This window comes from Entelurus aequoreus, linkage group LG05 (genome assembly GCF_033978785.1).
Source record: "Entelurus aequoreus isolate RoL-2023_Sb linkage group LG05, RoL_Eaeq_v1.1, whole genome shotgun sequence".
In the NCBI taxonomy this organism is placed as follows: domain Eukaryota; kingdom Metazoa; phylum Chordata; class Actinopteri; order Syngnathiformes; family Syngnathidae; genus Entelurus; species Entelurus aequoreus.
The window spans coordinates 46368317-46383483 of NC_084735.1; the positions used below are offsets into that span (position 1 = coordinate 46368317).

Sequence of the window (15167 nt, forward strand, 5' to 3'; positions counted from 1 at the left end):
TCAGAAGAAAGTGCTGAGCAGAAGTGGATGAGTTACTCATTTATAGGTTATGATCAGAAGAGGGTAGAGTACCCAAAAATTGTACTCAAGTAAGAGTATTTAGACTAATATGATTCATGTAAAAAATGTAAAAGTAGTCATCAAAATAATTACTTGAGTAAGGCTAAGTATTCTGTTAACCAAACTACTCAAGTATTGAGTAACTTTAGATTCATTTAGTATTTATTGTTTATGCTTCTTGCAGGATGGTTTACTCAGTAATTATGCCACATTTTACTGATGTCGATTAGCCAAATATAATTGTAAAATTACGCAGCAATATTTTTGCCCGGAGTCGGGACAGATTGTTGGCATTACCCTGCTAAAATGTCTAGTTTGACCGCACGGTCCATCGAAATAATTATAAATAATAATATATATAATATATTATATGTCGCATAGGCCTACTTTGATGGCAAGCCAAGGCCAACAGTAAAATTAACGCCACATTTCGTTCAGCATAACTCTATGTTGCATCCAACCTGACGCACTGCATTCTCTTCCATGTACGCACATCACCTTCTTTCAGTGCAGAGTGCAATTCTATGAGCCAACCCACGTTACGCAAAAACCATGTGTCGCATAAATCATATAGCCTACTACCATGTACAAAGTAGAAAATCATGACATGTAATGCATTATATTGTGCCAAGCAAATAGCACCCCATATGTGCCTGATGCACATACACTACCAGAAACCGTAATTAGCCGTGCTAATGCTGGAACGCATTTCCTCCGCGTATCAGCATATTGAGAACAAAATAGGCACTGACACTACCCACATCCACATCGGTTTTATTTGTCGAAAATATATTTTTCCCTGTCAGTTGGATGACACATCAACATACAGGCTAACAGGCATATATTTCCCCCGTTAGCCTATATGTCGATGTGTCATTGACCGGGCTAGCATGCTAAGCTACACTAGTGATGGTCCTTCGTTCCTAAGCATTTGTTGCACAAACATACTGGCTTTGTTAGACAAGATCATAGACTGTATTGGACAATATAGTTTAGATACTAAATGTCCATTTCCATTAATTACAAGTAATAAGAAAACATAAATGCCTGACTTACCTATCAAGGAGGAAATTAGCAAGTTTGGCGTCAGATGAAAAAATCTTCTCCGCCTTTAATCGTCTCCATCTTTCAAAGGCATCCCCGATACAAATCCTTGTTTTGTTCCTGCCTTTGTCATGAACAAGTTGAGAATCGTAAGGACGCCTTTTAGATTTACCAATGTCTGACATGTTTAGTAATTTTACCACTGGCAGTAGCTAGACGAAGGTGGCGGTGCGTAACTGGCAACCTGGATGAGACACACTCACAGACTTTTTAATTGATCAAATGGTGGAGGTCGGGGCATCGAAATGAAAACAATAATACATCTAATATTGAAATGAGCATATGCCGGCTGAACTACCGTTATCAGTTATAGAGGTATTCGAAAAGAAGATGATTTATTAATGCCCTTTTGACATACCAGGGCCATTCGATGCTGACTTGACATGACATTATTACATATGGCTCCTTTAAGTAAATGTAACGGAGTACATGTAGCGTGTTATACTACCCACCACTGAAATAAATAAATTATAAAATGTACACATACACAAATTAATCTGCAACAATAGCCATAGAAACTTAAAGTGAAAAGCAGATATTTAAGTTCGGCTACTGTAGAATTTTTATTTAAAAAGGGTCTCTATGGCAGAAGAAAAGCTTAGAATAGATTGTTGTATCAAATGATATCAAGTTAAGAACTGTATTTGCCTGCATTAATGTTTTGGCAAAATTGATTTACAAGTATCAAGAAGGATAACATGCATTATTGACACACATTATCACATAAAGTGATGTGGCCCCCGGCCTCAAGTTTGACACCTGTGGTGTAAAATGTCATTTTCAATGAATAGCTGACAGTTTCAATGAAGATCTTTGGAGGTGTAATATTGGAATATATGGGTCTATGACAGGGATATTCTACTGAATTGTTTACAGAAAGCTAAGGACGTGGCGGCCGGACTTCTCTCTCCACTATTATTCATATTTTGTATATTTCACTAGAGTAGACATTTGATTTTGGTCATTCGTTTTGTCAGCGTTACAGGAGCACCCTGCTGTTATTAAGCACCTTTTGCAAAAAAGCTAGTTAAAGATCATCTCGATGACAAGACTTTTTGAGAATCTGCTGCAAAAACGGGAGTCTCTCAAGTTTTTCGAACTGGTCTCTGATCACCAGCTGAATAACCCAAATGATGAAAAAGAGAGGCCCTCTGATGGAACCATGAGGAACGCCACGAGTATAACTAAAGAAGTTGAACAAATTGACTGCATCGGAAGTAAACAAGCTACAGCAACACCACCGTAGTTACGTTAACCACATTACGGAAAAAACGTGTAACTGCCAAAAAGGACAGGACTTAAAAAGGTGCCTTGAGGAACGCCTCAGGTATGTAAATCACAAGTTTGGACCCCAGTGTTCTATGTTTGTTAGCAAGGTTCAAATGTCAATGCAAGGATCTGCCAATGGGTCCAAGTTCTTCTATACAACAGGAACACTCTTGTGTTTTGACCTGAATCCAGCCCGGGAACAACGCCATACCGGCCCCCATTTGAAGAGCTTTGTTCTACTGTGACAGTTTGTCAGGCAGGAAAATGCACGCAGGCGTTTTATTTCAAAATAATTTATTTGCATATAATTGGAATGAAGACAGGTTGATACATTTGTGATGGCACAAGTTAAGTTTCCAAACAGAAAATAAAAACAAAATTGGTCTATACAGAAACAACCATTTCAAACCTGGACAAAACGGATAAATATATTAGTAAATAAATATATTAGTGACTAAGTCACTATATTGAAATGTTCTATTATATATATAAAATACAACACTATTTGTGTTGTTGTACTCTTTTTGTATACAACGTATCCAAAATATATTGATAGATGGATCCCTTGGCATTATGGAGGGATTTCTTATTCGCACTCTAGTAGGAACGGAAGTTTAAAGCTCATTTCAGGTTTTGGATGAAACCGCAGATCTGCAACACGCTGCTACTGTATGGATGAGCTTTTTCTATTTAGGCTGATTTCACATGAGCACTTTTATTTTTCAATATAAAATCACCCAGAGTGCTGCTTCTCATTCAAACACACACACACACACACACACACACACACACACACACACACACACACACACACACACACACACACACACACACACACACACACACACACACACACACACACACACACAAGGTTTGGGATCAAAGTGAGGTATGTTGCTTGATGGATTGTCCAAAAATTATTAGCAGTTACAGTAGGAAGGGGATTCATATTGGTTTACCTGAAACATGAAACCTGACGAAATTGGGGGGAGCACTATTCCCTTTAGCAGGCAGATAGCAGTAAAGTGTTAAGTATTTTAAAATGTGTTATGTGGCAAATCCAACTTTGACTACAGCGTCAGTTGCTATGTAGAGTGGCGCTTTCCATCATTTTCAGCAGACTGCATAAATTAGAGATCCACCCTGAAATGGAGCCATATGAATCCCTTCCCTACTATGTAAAGTAACTCAATGGAAGGAAGGGGGCTGACACTTTCTGCAAAATGGATGAATGTAAGTGCTACAAGTTAGATTGAGCTTCGACGGCTTTTGGCTCTCAAGTGTGTCTGCAGTCACACTGCTATGAAAAAACCCTTTAAGTAACGACAGAAATGACGGAATACGACTTTACGCTTACGACGCTGAGAACCTGCATGTGCAAAGGGGAAGCAGTTTTGCTGTATCGACACGTTTGATGTGGTTAGCCGGGTGCAAAGCAAATGGTGGCTAACCATACTAAAAGCAGAGAAAAACTACAAACCCCGTTTCCATATGAGTTGGGAAATTGTGTTAGATGTAAATATAAACGAAATACAATGATTTGCAAATTCTTTTCAACCCATATTCAATTGAATGCACTACAAAGACAAGATATTTGATGTTCAAACTCATAAACTTTATTATTTTTTTGCAAATAATAATTAACTTAGAATTTCATGGCTGCAACACGTGCCAAAGTAGTTTAACAACACTCAGTAAACGTTTGGGAACTGAGGAGACACATTTTTTAAGCTTCTCAGGTGGAATTCTTTCCCATTCTTGCTTGATGTACAGCTTAAGTTGTTCAACAGTCCGGGGATCTCCCTTGTGGTATTTTAGGCTTCATAATTTTCATAACATTTTCAATGGGAGACAGGTCTGGACTACAGGCAGGCCAGTCTAGTACCCGCACTCTTTTACTATGAAGCCACGTTGATGTAACACGTGGCTTTACATTGTCTTGCTGAAATAAGCAGGGGCGTCCATGGTAACGTTGCGTGAATGGCAACATATGTTGCTCCAAAACCTGTATGTACCTTTCAGCATTAATGGCGCCTTCACGGATGTGTAAGTGACCCATATCTTGTGCACTAATACACCCCCATACCATCACAGATGCTGGCTTTTCAACTTTGCGCCTATAACAATCCGGATGGTTCTCTTCCTCTTTGGTCCGGAGGACACGATGTCCACGGTTTCCAAAAACATTTTGAAATGTGGACTTGTCAGACCACAGAACACTTTTCCACTTTGTATCAGTCCATCTTAGATGAACTCAGGCTCAGCGAAGCAGACTGCGTTTCTGGGTGTTGTTGATAAACGGTTTTCGCCTTGCATAGGAGAGTTTTAACTTGCACTAACAGATGTAGCAACCAACTGCAGTTACTGACAGTGGGATTCTGAAGTGTTCCTGAGCCCATGTGGTGATATCCTTTACACACCGATGTCGCTTGTTGATGCAGTACAGCCTGAGGGATCGAAGGTCACAGGCTTAGCTGCTTACGTGCAGTGATTTCTCCAGATTCTCTGAACCCTTTGATGATATTACAGACCGTAGATGGTGAAATCCCTAAATTCCTTGCAATAGCTGGTTGAGAAAGGTTTTTATTAAACTGTTCAACAATTTGCTCACGCATTTGTTGACAAAGTGGTGACCCTCGTCCCATCCTTGTTTGTGAATGACTGAGCATTTCATGGAAGCTGCTTTTATACCCAATCATGGCACCCACCTGTTCCCAATTTACCTGCTCACCTGTGGGATGTTCCAAATAAGTGTTTGATGAGCATTCCTCAACTTTATCAGTATTTATTGCCACCTTTCCCAACTTCTTTGTCACGTGTTGCTGGCATCAAATTCTAAAGTTAATGATTATTTGCAAAAAAAAAAAGGTTTATCAGTTTGAACATCAAATATGTTGTCTTTGTAGCATATTCAACTGAATATGGGTTGAAAAGCATATGCAAATCATTGTATTCCGTTTATATTTACATCTAACACGATTCCCCAACTCATATGGAAACGGGGTTTGTATTTCAAACACAAGAATTGTGGTGGTCCACGCACTACCAACAAGTCTCAAGGCCAGAGAGAAAACAAATGCTACAGGAATAAAGAGGAAAGGGTACAGGAAAATAAGTCATCACATTATGAGAGTAAAATTCTAATTTTAAGAAACTAAATGTTGACAGAATAAAGTTGAGATGTTTCCAAATTTAAAAAAAGAACCAAAACACGCCAGTGCGGAACCATCAGGTCTCTCTAAGGACCTGACTAATCCAGTGGAACCCGTTTATGTTGCACACTTACTTGTGACTTACGGCACAACGTTTTTGTTTGTTGACATGATTTTCCTCCATTTGTGCACATTCATCTTCCCCATTCATTTATTTCTAACGGAGCGGTTGTGGAAATGCTGTTGTAGGTTTTCCCAACAATGAAAATAAAGCATTTCAATATTTCCTCGGTGGCTAACAATCTAAAAAATGTTTTTACTCGGCACTGAACAGGAAGTTGCGTGCATGTTGTAATGCTGTGTAACTTGACGGTCAATCCCTCCAGGAGTTTGCAGGCTGTTTTTGTGATTGTCGCCGCCTAAATGTTGGAATTCAAGGCAGCTTTTTCAGAAAGATGCAATGTTTAGAGGCTTATTTTTTTCTGACATTTGTTCATGATCAAATTGCAATGCTTTAAGTGTTACTTGTAACCTTAAGCACAAAAAGCAAGTATTTCCACAAAAAATAGAAAACAAATATTGCATTGATATTTTACTCGTTTTATAAAAAAGTAGACACTAGATGCAGTAAAAGCACATACTCAGCTCATCGTCAAATGACTTTACTGTTTTAATTAATGATGACTAATAATAGTTATAATTACAGAAAGAAACACTGCCAAAAGCGTTGTTATTACCGGCTGTCTGCTCTGTCAACCACAAATTGCAGACATTTTCCATGTTTGTTCTACGCCTGGAAAGTGTTTGTCCATCTTTAACGTTCATTTATGTTCCAACACATGTTAACAGCATGTGTGAACTGTTGAGAGATAGTTGTAGTTGTTGTTGGTAAACGAAAGACCATTAGAGATTATCATCGCACATCAACATCTCTAACATGTAAATGCTGCTTCTTTGCAATGTCAGCATTGCTCATGAAAATATGTTCTTAATTGTCTTACCCCGGATAAGAAAGACAACATAAATATATGAATACATGTAAACTAGGAAGTGAAGGCACTGGTGTGTTGCTAAATGTTTACATTGCACATTACCCAGAAGGCTTAGCGCTTTGACAGGAAAAGGAAGTCACTCTGAGCTACGCGTGATTCGGAATTGTGCCGTTTGAGCCACTTATTTATTGTTACACGTTGCTGCGTGTGCTTCAACTACACACAACAGTTGACGGGCGCTCAGAGGCAAATTTGATCATTGAAAATGGTGCTGATTTGCCGAAATACGCAGAGAAGTTGGAAATTGTGAGGCCGCACATAATTTGCGTGAATTGGTGCGATCGCAAATTCCTGAAGGGACTGAACAGTAAATACATTGCTTCATGCTGCTTAGTGGTAATGAGGTGGAAAATATTAACACATGTCGCAATTTGGTTCTCTGATTCTATGTCAATAAAGTGGTTAAATTTATATATATATATATATATATATATATATATATATATATATATATATATATATATATATATATATATATATATATATATATATATATATATATATATATATATATATGTATATGTTGATATTTTGTCATCTTTTAGTAGTCTCGATATAAGTGGGGCCGACTTAAGCAGGTTCCACTGCACTGTACCGTACATACATACTGTATATGTATGTAAGTGTTAACAAATGTAAACTCTAAATGTACTGTATGAAAAAAAAAAAAAAAAAAAATATATATATATATATATATATATATATACATATATATATATATATATATATATATATATATATATATATATATATATATATATATATATATATATATATATATATATATACATATATATATATATAGGGCAGCACGGTGGCAGAGGGGTTAGTGCGTCTGCCTCACAATACGAAGGTCCTGAGTAGTCGTGAGTTCAATCCCGGCCTCGGGATCTTTCTGTGTGGAGTTTGCATGTTCTCCCCGTGACTGCGTGGGTTCCCTCCGGGTACTCCGGCTTCCTCCCACCTCCAAAGACATGCACCTGGGGATAGGTTGATTGGCAACACTAAATTGGCCCTAGTGTGTGAATGTGAGTGAGAATATTGTTTGTCTATCTGTGTTGGCCCTGTGATGAGGTGGCGACTTGTCCAGGGTGTACCCCGCCTCCCGCCCGATTGTAGCTGAGATAGGCTCCAGCGCCCCCCGCGACCCCGAAGGGAATAAGCGGTAGAAAATGGATGGATGGATGGATATATATGTATATATATATATATATATATATATATATAATAATATATATATATATATATATATATATATAGATATATATATATATATATATATATATATATATATATATATATATTATGGCTGTCAAAAATAAAGAGTTAACTCAGGATTATTCACAAAAAATTATCGCATTAGTCATGTATATACATACACAGATTAGTGCTGTCAAATGGTAATATGTATTTATAAGTGCTGTCAAATGATGCATTTTTTAAATCAAATTAATCACACTTTTAAATTGTGATTAATATTGATGAATCACAGTAAATTACTTGCTGGCACAATTTAAATTAACTAAAAGAAACACCTCAACATTTTGACACAAATTGTCAGAATAACATATACAAACTTTTTAAAAAAAAGTTTCAGTAAAAAACACATAATTTATTTGCTCAAAACTTGGTAACAGTATTACTTAAAGTCACATTGGGGTGTGTTTTGAAGAAATATATATGGAACATGAAGAAAATAAATTGGGTGATTAACCTGTGCTAATACATGTTCAGTGCGATAATTTTTTTGTGATTAATTACCTGCGTTAACTTGTTATTTTTGACAGCCCTAATAAATATATCACCTATTTAAATTAAAAAAAAAAAAATGTTTGTAATATGCATGTTCTTGCAACTGGATCATTTAAGATTCACCTTCAGCGTGCTAAAAGTATGTTCTGTTGTCTAGAACGTATACAGTACATTTGGACATTTACATTTCCTGACATTTACACAATCACAATAAAGTGATCTGCAACTTTTTCCTTAAAAACATTACAACTCTATCCTTATTATAATTTCATTTGGATTATGTAACTCTCCACCACTAATTTTGTCAAATCATTACTCTTTTCCTTTAAACTACAACTTTTTCTCCTATAACAATTTGAATAAAATTGAAGACATTTTCCTTGTTGAAATACAGCTAATATTCTGACTTTATTCGCATGATATTTTGACTTTATTATGACAAATAATGAACTTCTGATTTGAAATTCTGTTACTTCCTTCAAACTTTGCTGTTTTCTAAGCATGCCCCAGATACTCCTTTTAACTGACCACTATTCTTATAATTGCATTTAATTGGTTTTCAGTGTTTTCTGTGATGTTTGTCAGGCAAACAAGATGTGGCTTTAATCCACTTCTCTTGATGTTATTAAAAAAGGCACTGGGGGTGTGTCTACAGCTATAATGCAGAATTGTTACAAAGAAAAAAGCAGAAAAACAACGAGCATCATCATCATAAAGTAAAAAAAAAAATGCTATTAAGATGTAATAATTCAGTCATTTTTAAAACTTAAAAAAACCCCACAAACAAAACTCATGATAAAAACAGCTGCCATGATTGAAGTTTTGAAAACAAGGCCAATGCAAGGCTATGCCAATTCAGAGAACATTCAGAGAATCTACCGACCTGACAAGGTTGTTGGTGTGGCGTCAAACAACTACAGCAGTACCTTTTAAAGACCCTGTGAGCCAAGACAAATGTGAGCTGAGGTAGGATAGTGACGACTTTTCCACTGAGGCTCGCCTCAGCAAAAATGAAGATTGAGCAAGTGAACAAAGTACCAAAGTGAGCGATCAAGTTAGTCGTAAAAAGAGAGGAGGCACACCAAAAACCAAACCCTGTGTCCTAAAAAATGGGCACACTTTCACTTTTCTTCTGTGATTGTTGTCCTCCTGATCATCCAAAACACAGAACCTTGGGAAAAGATTGACACTTTTTGTTATGAATTATGTTGACAAAGCGGAGGGAGGAGCTGGGATAAAGAATCTTCTTGTTGTGGCAGCAGAGAAGAGAGCACTACCACAATGTTCGACTGTCCATTCTGGCTCCTGAGTAGCAGCGTGATACAGTGGAACCCGTTTATGTTGACGCCCCTCGGACTTGCTTGACTTACAACCGCTTATGTCGACGAACCAAAGTCAAAACTAAGCACTCCTTAATAACTTGTCACAAAAGGACAATGTGACATAAAATATATTTCCTCAATTACCACTTGATTCTTCAGTTTTCATGTATTCTACATTTTTATTTTGGCTGTCGAAAATAATAGGGTAACTCGAAATGACAAAAAAAAATATTGCATTAATAATGTGTATATGCTGATTAATCACGTAATGTATTTAGCGCATTTCAAAAACATTTAAAAAAAGTTCCTGGATGACATTTTGACAATAAAATTGTGTGCAAATATTGGGCTTTGTTTTAAGTTATTTTAAATCATGCATATGGGTAATAACCTATGTTTAAGTGTGATGAAAAAATAATCTAACAGCACTAATTTTGTTTTATGTCTTGACTAACACGACGATACATCATGCGCAAATCTTTTTTTCCCGGTGGCTAAAATTCCTAAATAAATTTGAATCGGGTGACTTTTGTTAGTTGCTGTGGTCGAATCCAGGTAACAAAAATACTGTCATGCTTTTATTTTGACGCTTGCTTTGCACTGAACAGGAAGTCACTGTCTATTCTTCTTAAGGCTGTGTAACTGGTTTCATGCTATTGAGCGGTAACAAAGAAGTGAATAATACTACAACAGATAGACATAAAAGGAGTGACTTTTTTATCAAATTGTAAAGATGAAAAAAAGCGATCGACCATGTATGTCGACGTCGGCTTAAGAGAGCACTTTTTAGTGATGAAACGAACACGGTGGATGAAGACTTGATGAGTTGGTCGACATAAGACGGGTTTCCGACATAAACGAGGTGGACTTAAATGGGTTCTACTGTATTGTGGAAACAAGTTGTCACACTCCAGACTCCTCTTCAGATCCTGGACACATACAAATACACACACAGAGAAATGTAATTCAACATAAAACTACAATGATATTTTATTATTAAAAAATAGGTATGTTCCGATCTGATATTGATATTGGATATCTGTCCGATATAAGCAATAAAACAAGTTTCCGATGATATCGGATTGCATCAAAAATGTGACATATAAGCTCTGATACAAGCAGTCCTGAAGCGAGTGTTTACTTGTGCAAAGCTGGGCAGCCAGTTAACATGTCAAAGTCCTCCAAGAAGCACACAAGGTGATCTTTTCTTGTATTTTAGTCAAGTCATTTACAAAAGGTAAATAAGGTAAGCTATAGGCTACTAGGAGCTAGCAGCTACACAACAGCTAAGCACACAATCGCACATAAGGTAGTTGCACATACGTAATACATATAGTACAGGCCAAAAGTTTGGACACACCTTCTCATTCAATGCGTTTTCTTTATTTTCATGACTATTTACATTGTAGATTGTCACTGAAGGCATCACAACTATGAATGAACACATGTGGAGTTATGTACTTCACAAAAAAAGGTGAAATAACTGAAAACATGTTTTATATTGTAGTTTCTTCAAAATAGCCACCCTTTGCTCTGATTACTGCTGTGCACACTCCTGGCATTCTCTCGATGAGCGTCAAGCACACCTGTGAAGTGAAAACCATTTCAGGTGACTACTCATTGAGAGAATGCCAAGAGTGTGCGAAAGAGTAATCAGAGCAAAGGGTGGCTATTTTGATTAAACTAGAATAGAAAACATGTTTTCAGTTTTTTACCCTTTTTTTGTTAAGTACATAACTCCACATGTGTTCATTCATAGTTGTGATGCCTTCAGTGACAATCTACAATGTAAATAGACATGAAAATAAAGAAAACACATTGAATGAGAAGGTGTGTCCAAACTTTTGGCCTATACTGTATACTAAGTCTTCAAGGCAGAAGCGTATTATAAAGTATCCAGTAACAAATGTGTCTGCATCATTCAACTTACTGTCTCATGCCCTTAATTAAATGAATTATTGTGTCCAATAGTTGTAGCCAAAACACAAATCAACACTCCACTTCATAAGCATTAATGTGTCGTAAGGTTAGTGTTTTTCATATCTACAATTATTCTCTGAGTAATTTCACTTGATCAAACCTTTTCTAACATTCCACACTACAAAATAATACAAGTACCGTATTTTCCGCACCATAAGCCGCACCTAAAAACCACAATTTTTCTCAAAAGCGGACAGTGCGGCTAATAACCCAGTGCGCCTTATATATGGATTAATATTAATATTTATTTTCATAAAGTTTAGGTCTCGCAACTACGGTAAACAGCCGCCATCTTTTTTCCCCGTAGAAGAGGAAGCGCTTCTTCTTCTACGGTAAGCAACCGCTCCATAGAAGAGGAAGCGCTTCTTCTTCTACTGTAAGCAACCGCCAAGGTGAGCACCCGCCCCCGTAGAAGAAGAAGCGCGCGGATATTACATTTCATTTCATTTGTGTGTTTCTGTAAAGACCACAAAATGTCTCCTACTAAGAGACACGCGTACAAGGTTCCACTGACTTTTGATATTCATGTGAACCGCACTGTGGATACAACGGGAACACGTACGGTGAATATTCGCACCACAGGCAATGAGAAGTCGTCCTTCACCGTGAGCTAGCTAGCTTGCCATGCTAACGGCCAGAAACTTTCACCCACGGTGATATTCAAAAGGAAGACCTTGCCAAAAGAGAACTTTCCAGCCGGCGTCATCATAAAAGCTAACTCGAAGGGATGGATGGATGAAGAAAAGATGAGCGAAGACACCAGGTGACTTTTTTCACGCAGCTACGTCCCTGTTGATCTACGACTGCATGCGCGTCCACTTCACAGATGGTGCCAAAAAACAAGTGAAGCAAACCGAAGAAGAATAATTCGATGGATTTGTGGATGAGTAATAACTTCAGAAAGTGAGCTTTAAATGTTTATTTTGTGTGTTGTGTGACACTAACGTATGAGCAACATTGAGTTATTGATGTTGCTATTGCTCTGCACTATTTTGAGTGTTACTATTTTTGTGATTGCACATTTGCACATTACATTTTTGGAGTGAACAGAATTGCTAGAACGCTGGTTTGTAAATATTATTAAAGTTTGACTGACCTATCTGACTGTTTTGTTGACATTCCATTTAGCGTAGCGTAGGTGCGGCTAATAGCACGGGGCGGCTAATAGGTAAACAAAGTTTTGAAATATGCCGTTCATTGAACGTGCGGCTAATAACAAGGGGCGCCTTATGGTGCGGAAAATACGGTATGTAATATTATTTCTGCTAACATCGTATCGGATTAATGTCGGTACCGGAAAACACTCAAGACTCCAATGTCTGTATCGTATCGGAAGGGATAAGTTGTTACCCACATTAAAAATGTGTCATGAAAGATCAAAAGAACACACTCACCCTGATGTTGGTATATTTTTTGACAACATAAACAAATGTCTGTGTTGCGATCTGCAGCGAGTTCATGGTGAAACCTGCAAGGGGCCCACTCAATGGAGGTCCTGGTGCCCAGAAGCTGAGGCTCAGGATGGACCTCTTGGACTCGTTTTTGCCACACAACGTAGGACTCGGCACAGCAAGGCCATTCGTCGATACCACCCGAGTCCAAAATAAGAGGTACGGGAAAGGGGGCTGAGTGCGGTTCAGGGGGTGAGCGGCAGAATCCTGAACTTTGGCCGTAGTGGCCGCGGCTGCTCCGATCTTCCTGAAGGTCCAAGCTCTGGTGAAAGCGAGCGGAGAGAGAGTCTCGCATACAGCCCCGCCCCAGAGCTGTGGTACTGTGTCCTTGGTGATAGCAGTGGGTCTGTAGCTTCATAGGGACTGGAGACATCAGGACTGAGGGCACTGAAGAGCTGCTCGGGTCCTGATCCTGATTTTCTGTCCCACACACATTAGTACAGTCTGGTTTTGTGCACTGGCAGTGACTAAGCTGAGGAGGGCAAACAGATGGATCTTTGTCCAAGAGGAGTGAAGAAGGTGCAGATGTTGCTGCTGTGCTCCCCTGCTCCTCATCTGAGCCCTGGCTGCCCTCCCCTTCCTCATAGTGGTGGTGTCTATGGCGGTGGTAGTGGATGTGGCTGAACACAGTCTGTGGCTGTTCCTCTGGGGAGCCCACTTTATTCACCACCAAATCCACAGACCTGGGCCTAGCCTGGGCCTCCATCTCCAGACTGTTCCTCCGCGGGGCTCGCCCAGACCCCGGCCCATGATACACAAACGGATCGTAGTCACTGCTCAACGAGCTCCGGAAAGTGGACCAGCTGCCGTAAACTCCCTGCATGGACACATCGGTGCAATTGAGAACCGAGTCGCTGGAGGAGCCGTGGCACGGCCCCGAGCTGGAGTCGCTCGCCGGCCCGTCTGCCAAATATCCGCTGCGGTCCGTGTGGTAGCTGCCGCCGGAGCAGCTGCCCTCGTCTAGCCGGCCTTGGGCGGCCACTCTGGCTGAGGCGCTGTGGTGCATTCTGGAGCTGGGTGTGCTACGCTGAGCTGGGCAGGATGAGCGATAGTTTGGACAGGACCGGCGGGGGGTATAGTGGTGGGTCGAAGTCCTGCAGTTTCCGCCAGTCCTCTGGGGCCTCCTGGGACCCTCTGCGGGAAGGTGGTACTCACAAGGGGCGCCCAGAGGCCTACTGGTGAGCAAACGTAGCGTTCGGCTGTCCATGGGAGAAGACGCATTGTAGTAACCGACAGGGGGATAGGACCCCGAAGGTCCACGAGGATAGTTGGGTCTCATAGAGAACGGGATGGCATGCTGGGGGAAGGGGTGGTTTCGTGGGCTGCTGTAAGGCTGCGGGTGAAGGAAACTTCGCTCTGGACTGGACAGAAGTCTGTTCCTGTGTGGCTGCCTCTCTGTCCCTGTAGATGACAACTGTAGTTCATATACATCCAACACTAACTATTTATTTCATTCATCATAGTCATTAATAATCTGAAATGTAATTTTTTTAATCTTACAGTTTTTACATAAGATTAAGCTGTGATTCTTTGGGCAACGCATGATTTGATTTGATTGGCTAATTGGGGGTAACGATTCGATTCAAAATCGATCTGTACCGATTCTCGATTCAAAATCAATACTTTTTCAAGAACATTTGGTGCCACTTCTATGATTAACTACATTCCTCCATAAAATAGAAAACAAGCTCTGATAAATTGTTATTTTACTTTAAAGAAAACTGGTTTTAATGAATACAATTCCACCCAAAAAGTCTGTACAGCAGATGTGGGCATCTACATCAACAATATGATTTTTTTGTGTTTTGGAGACTCTGATACGAAAGCATGCTGCAGTTACTGCCCCCTCCCCACCCCCACCGTTCCAAAGCACTCACAGGCGGTCAGTCTAACTGCAGCTGGTACCTCAACACTCAAAGCCCAGACTGCAAATGATTTGTGTGTGTGCGAAGCCACTGTGATTACTGCACTGGCATGAACACAACTGTCGCCTTGGTTTCCAGAGCAAAATGTAAATGAAAATAT

The 15167-nt window shown here is 39.3% G+C and overlaps 1 protein-coding gene across 2 annotated transcripts in view; it reads right to left on the bottom strand.

The window, feature by feature from the left end:
- Positions 1-8463: 8463 nt before the first annotated feature.
- LOC133650700 (E3 ubiquitin-protein ligase RNF43) overlaps positions 8464-15167 on the bottom strand; it is a 264292-nt gene continuing 257588 nt past the window's right edge. For both annotated transcript variants that reach the window (XM_062048259.1, XM_062048260.1), the window contains 2 exons: positions 13086-14543; positions 8464-10640 (listed from right to left, as the gene is read on the bottom strand). In XM_062048259.1, the coding sequence (XP_061904243.1) occupies positions 10615-10640; positions 13086-14543 (1484 nt within the window). In that variant the 3' untranslated portion in view covers positions 8464-10614. The remainder of the gene's footprint in view (positions 10641-13085; positions 14544-15167) is intronic.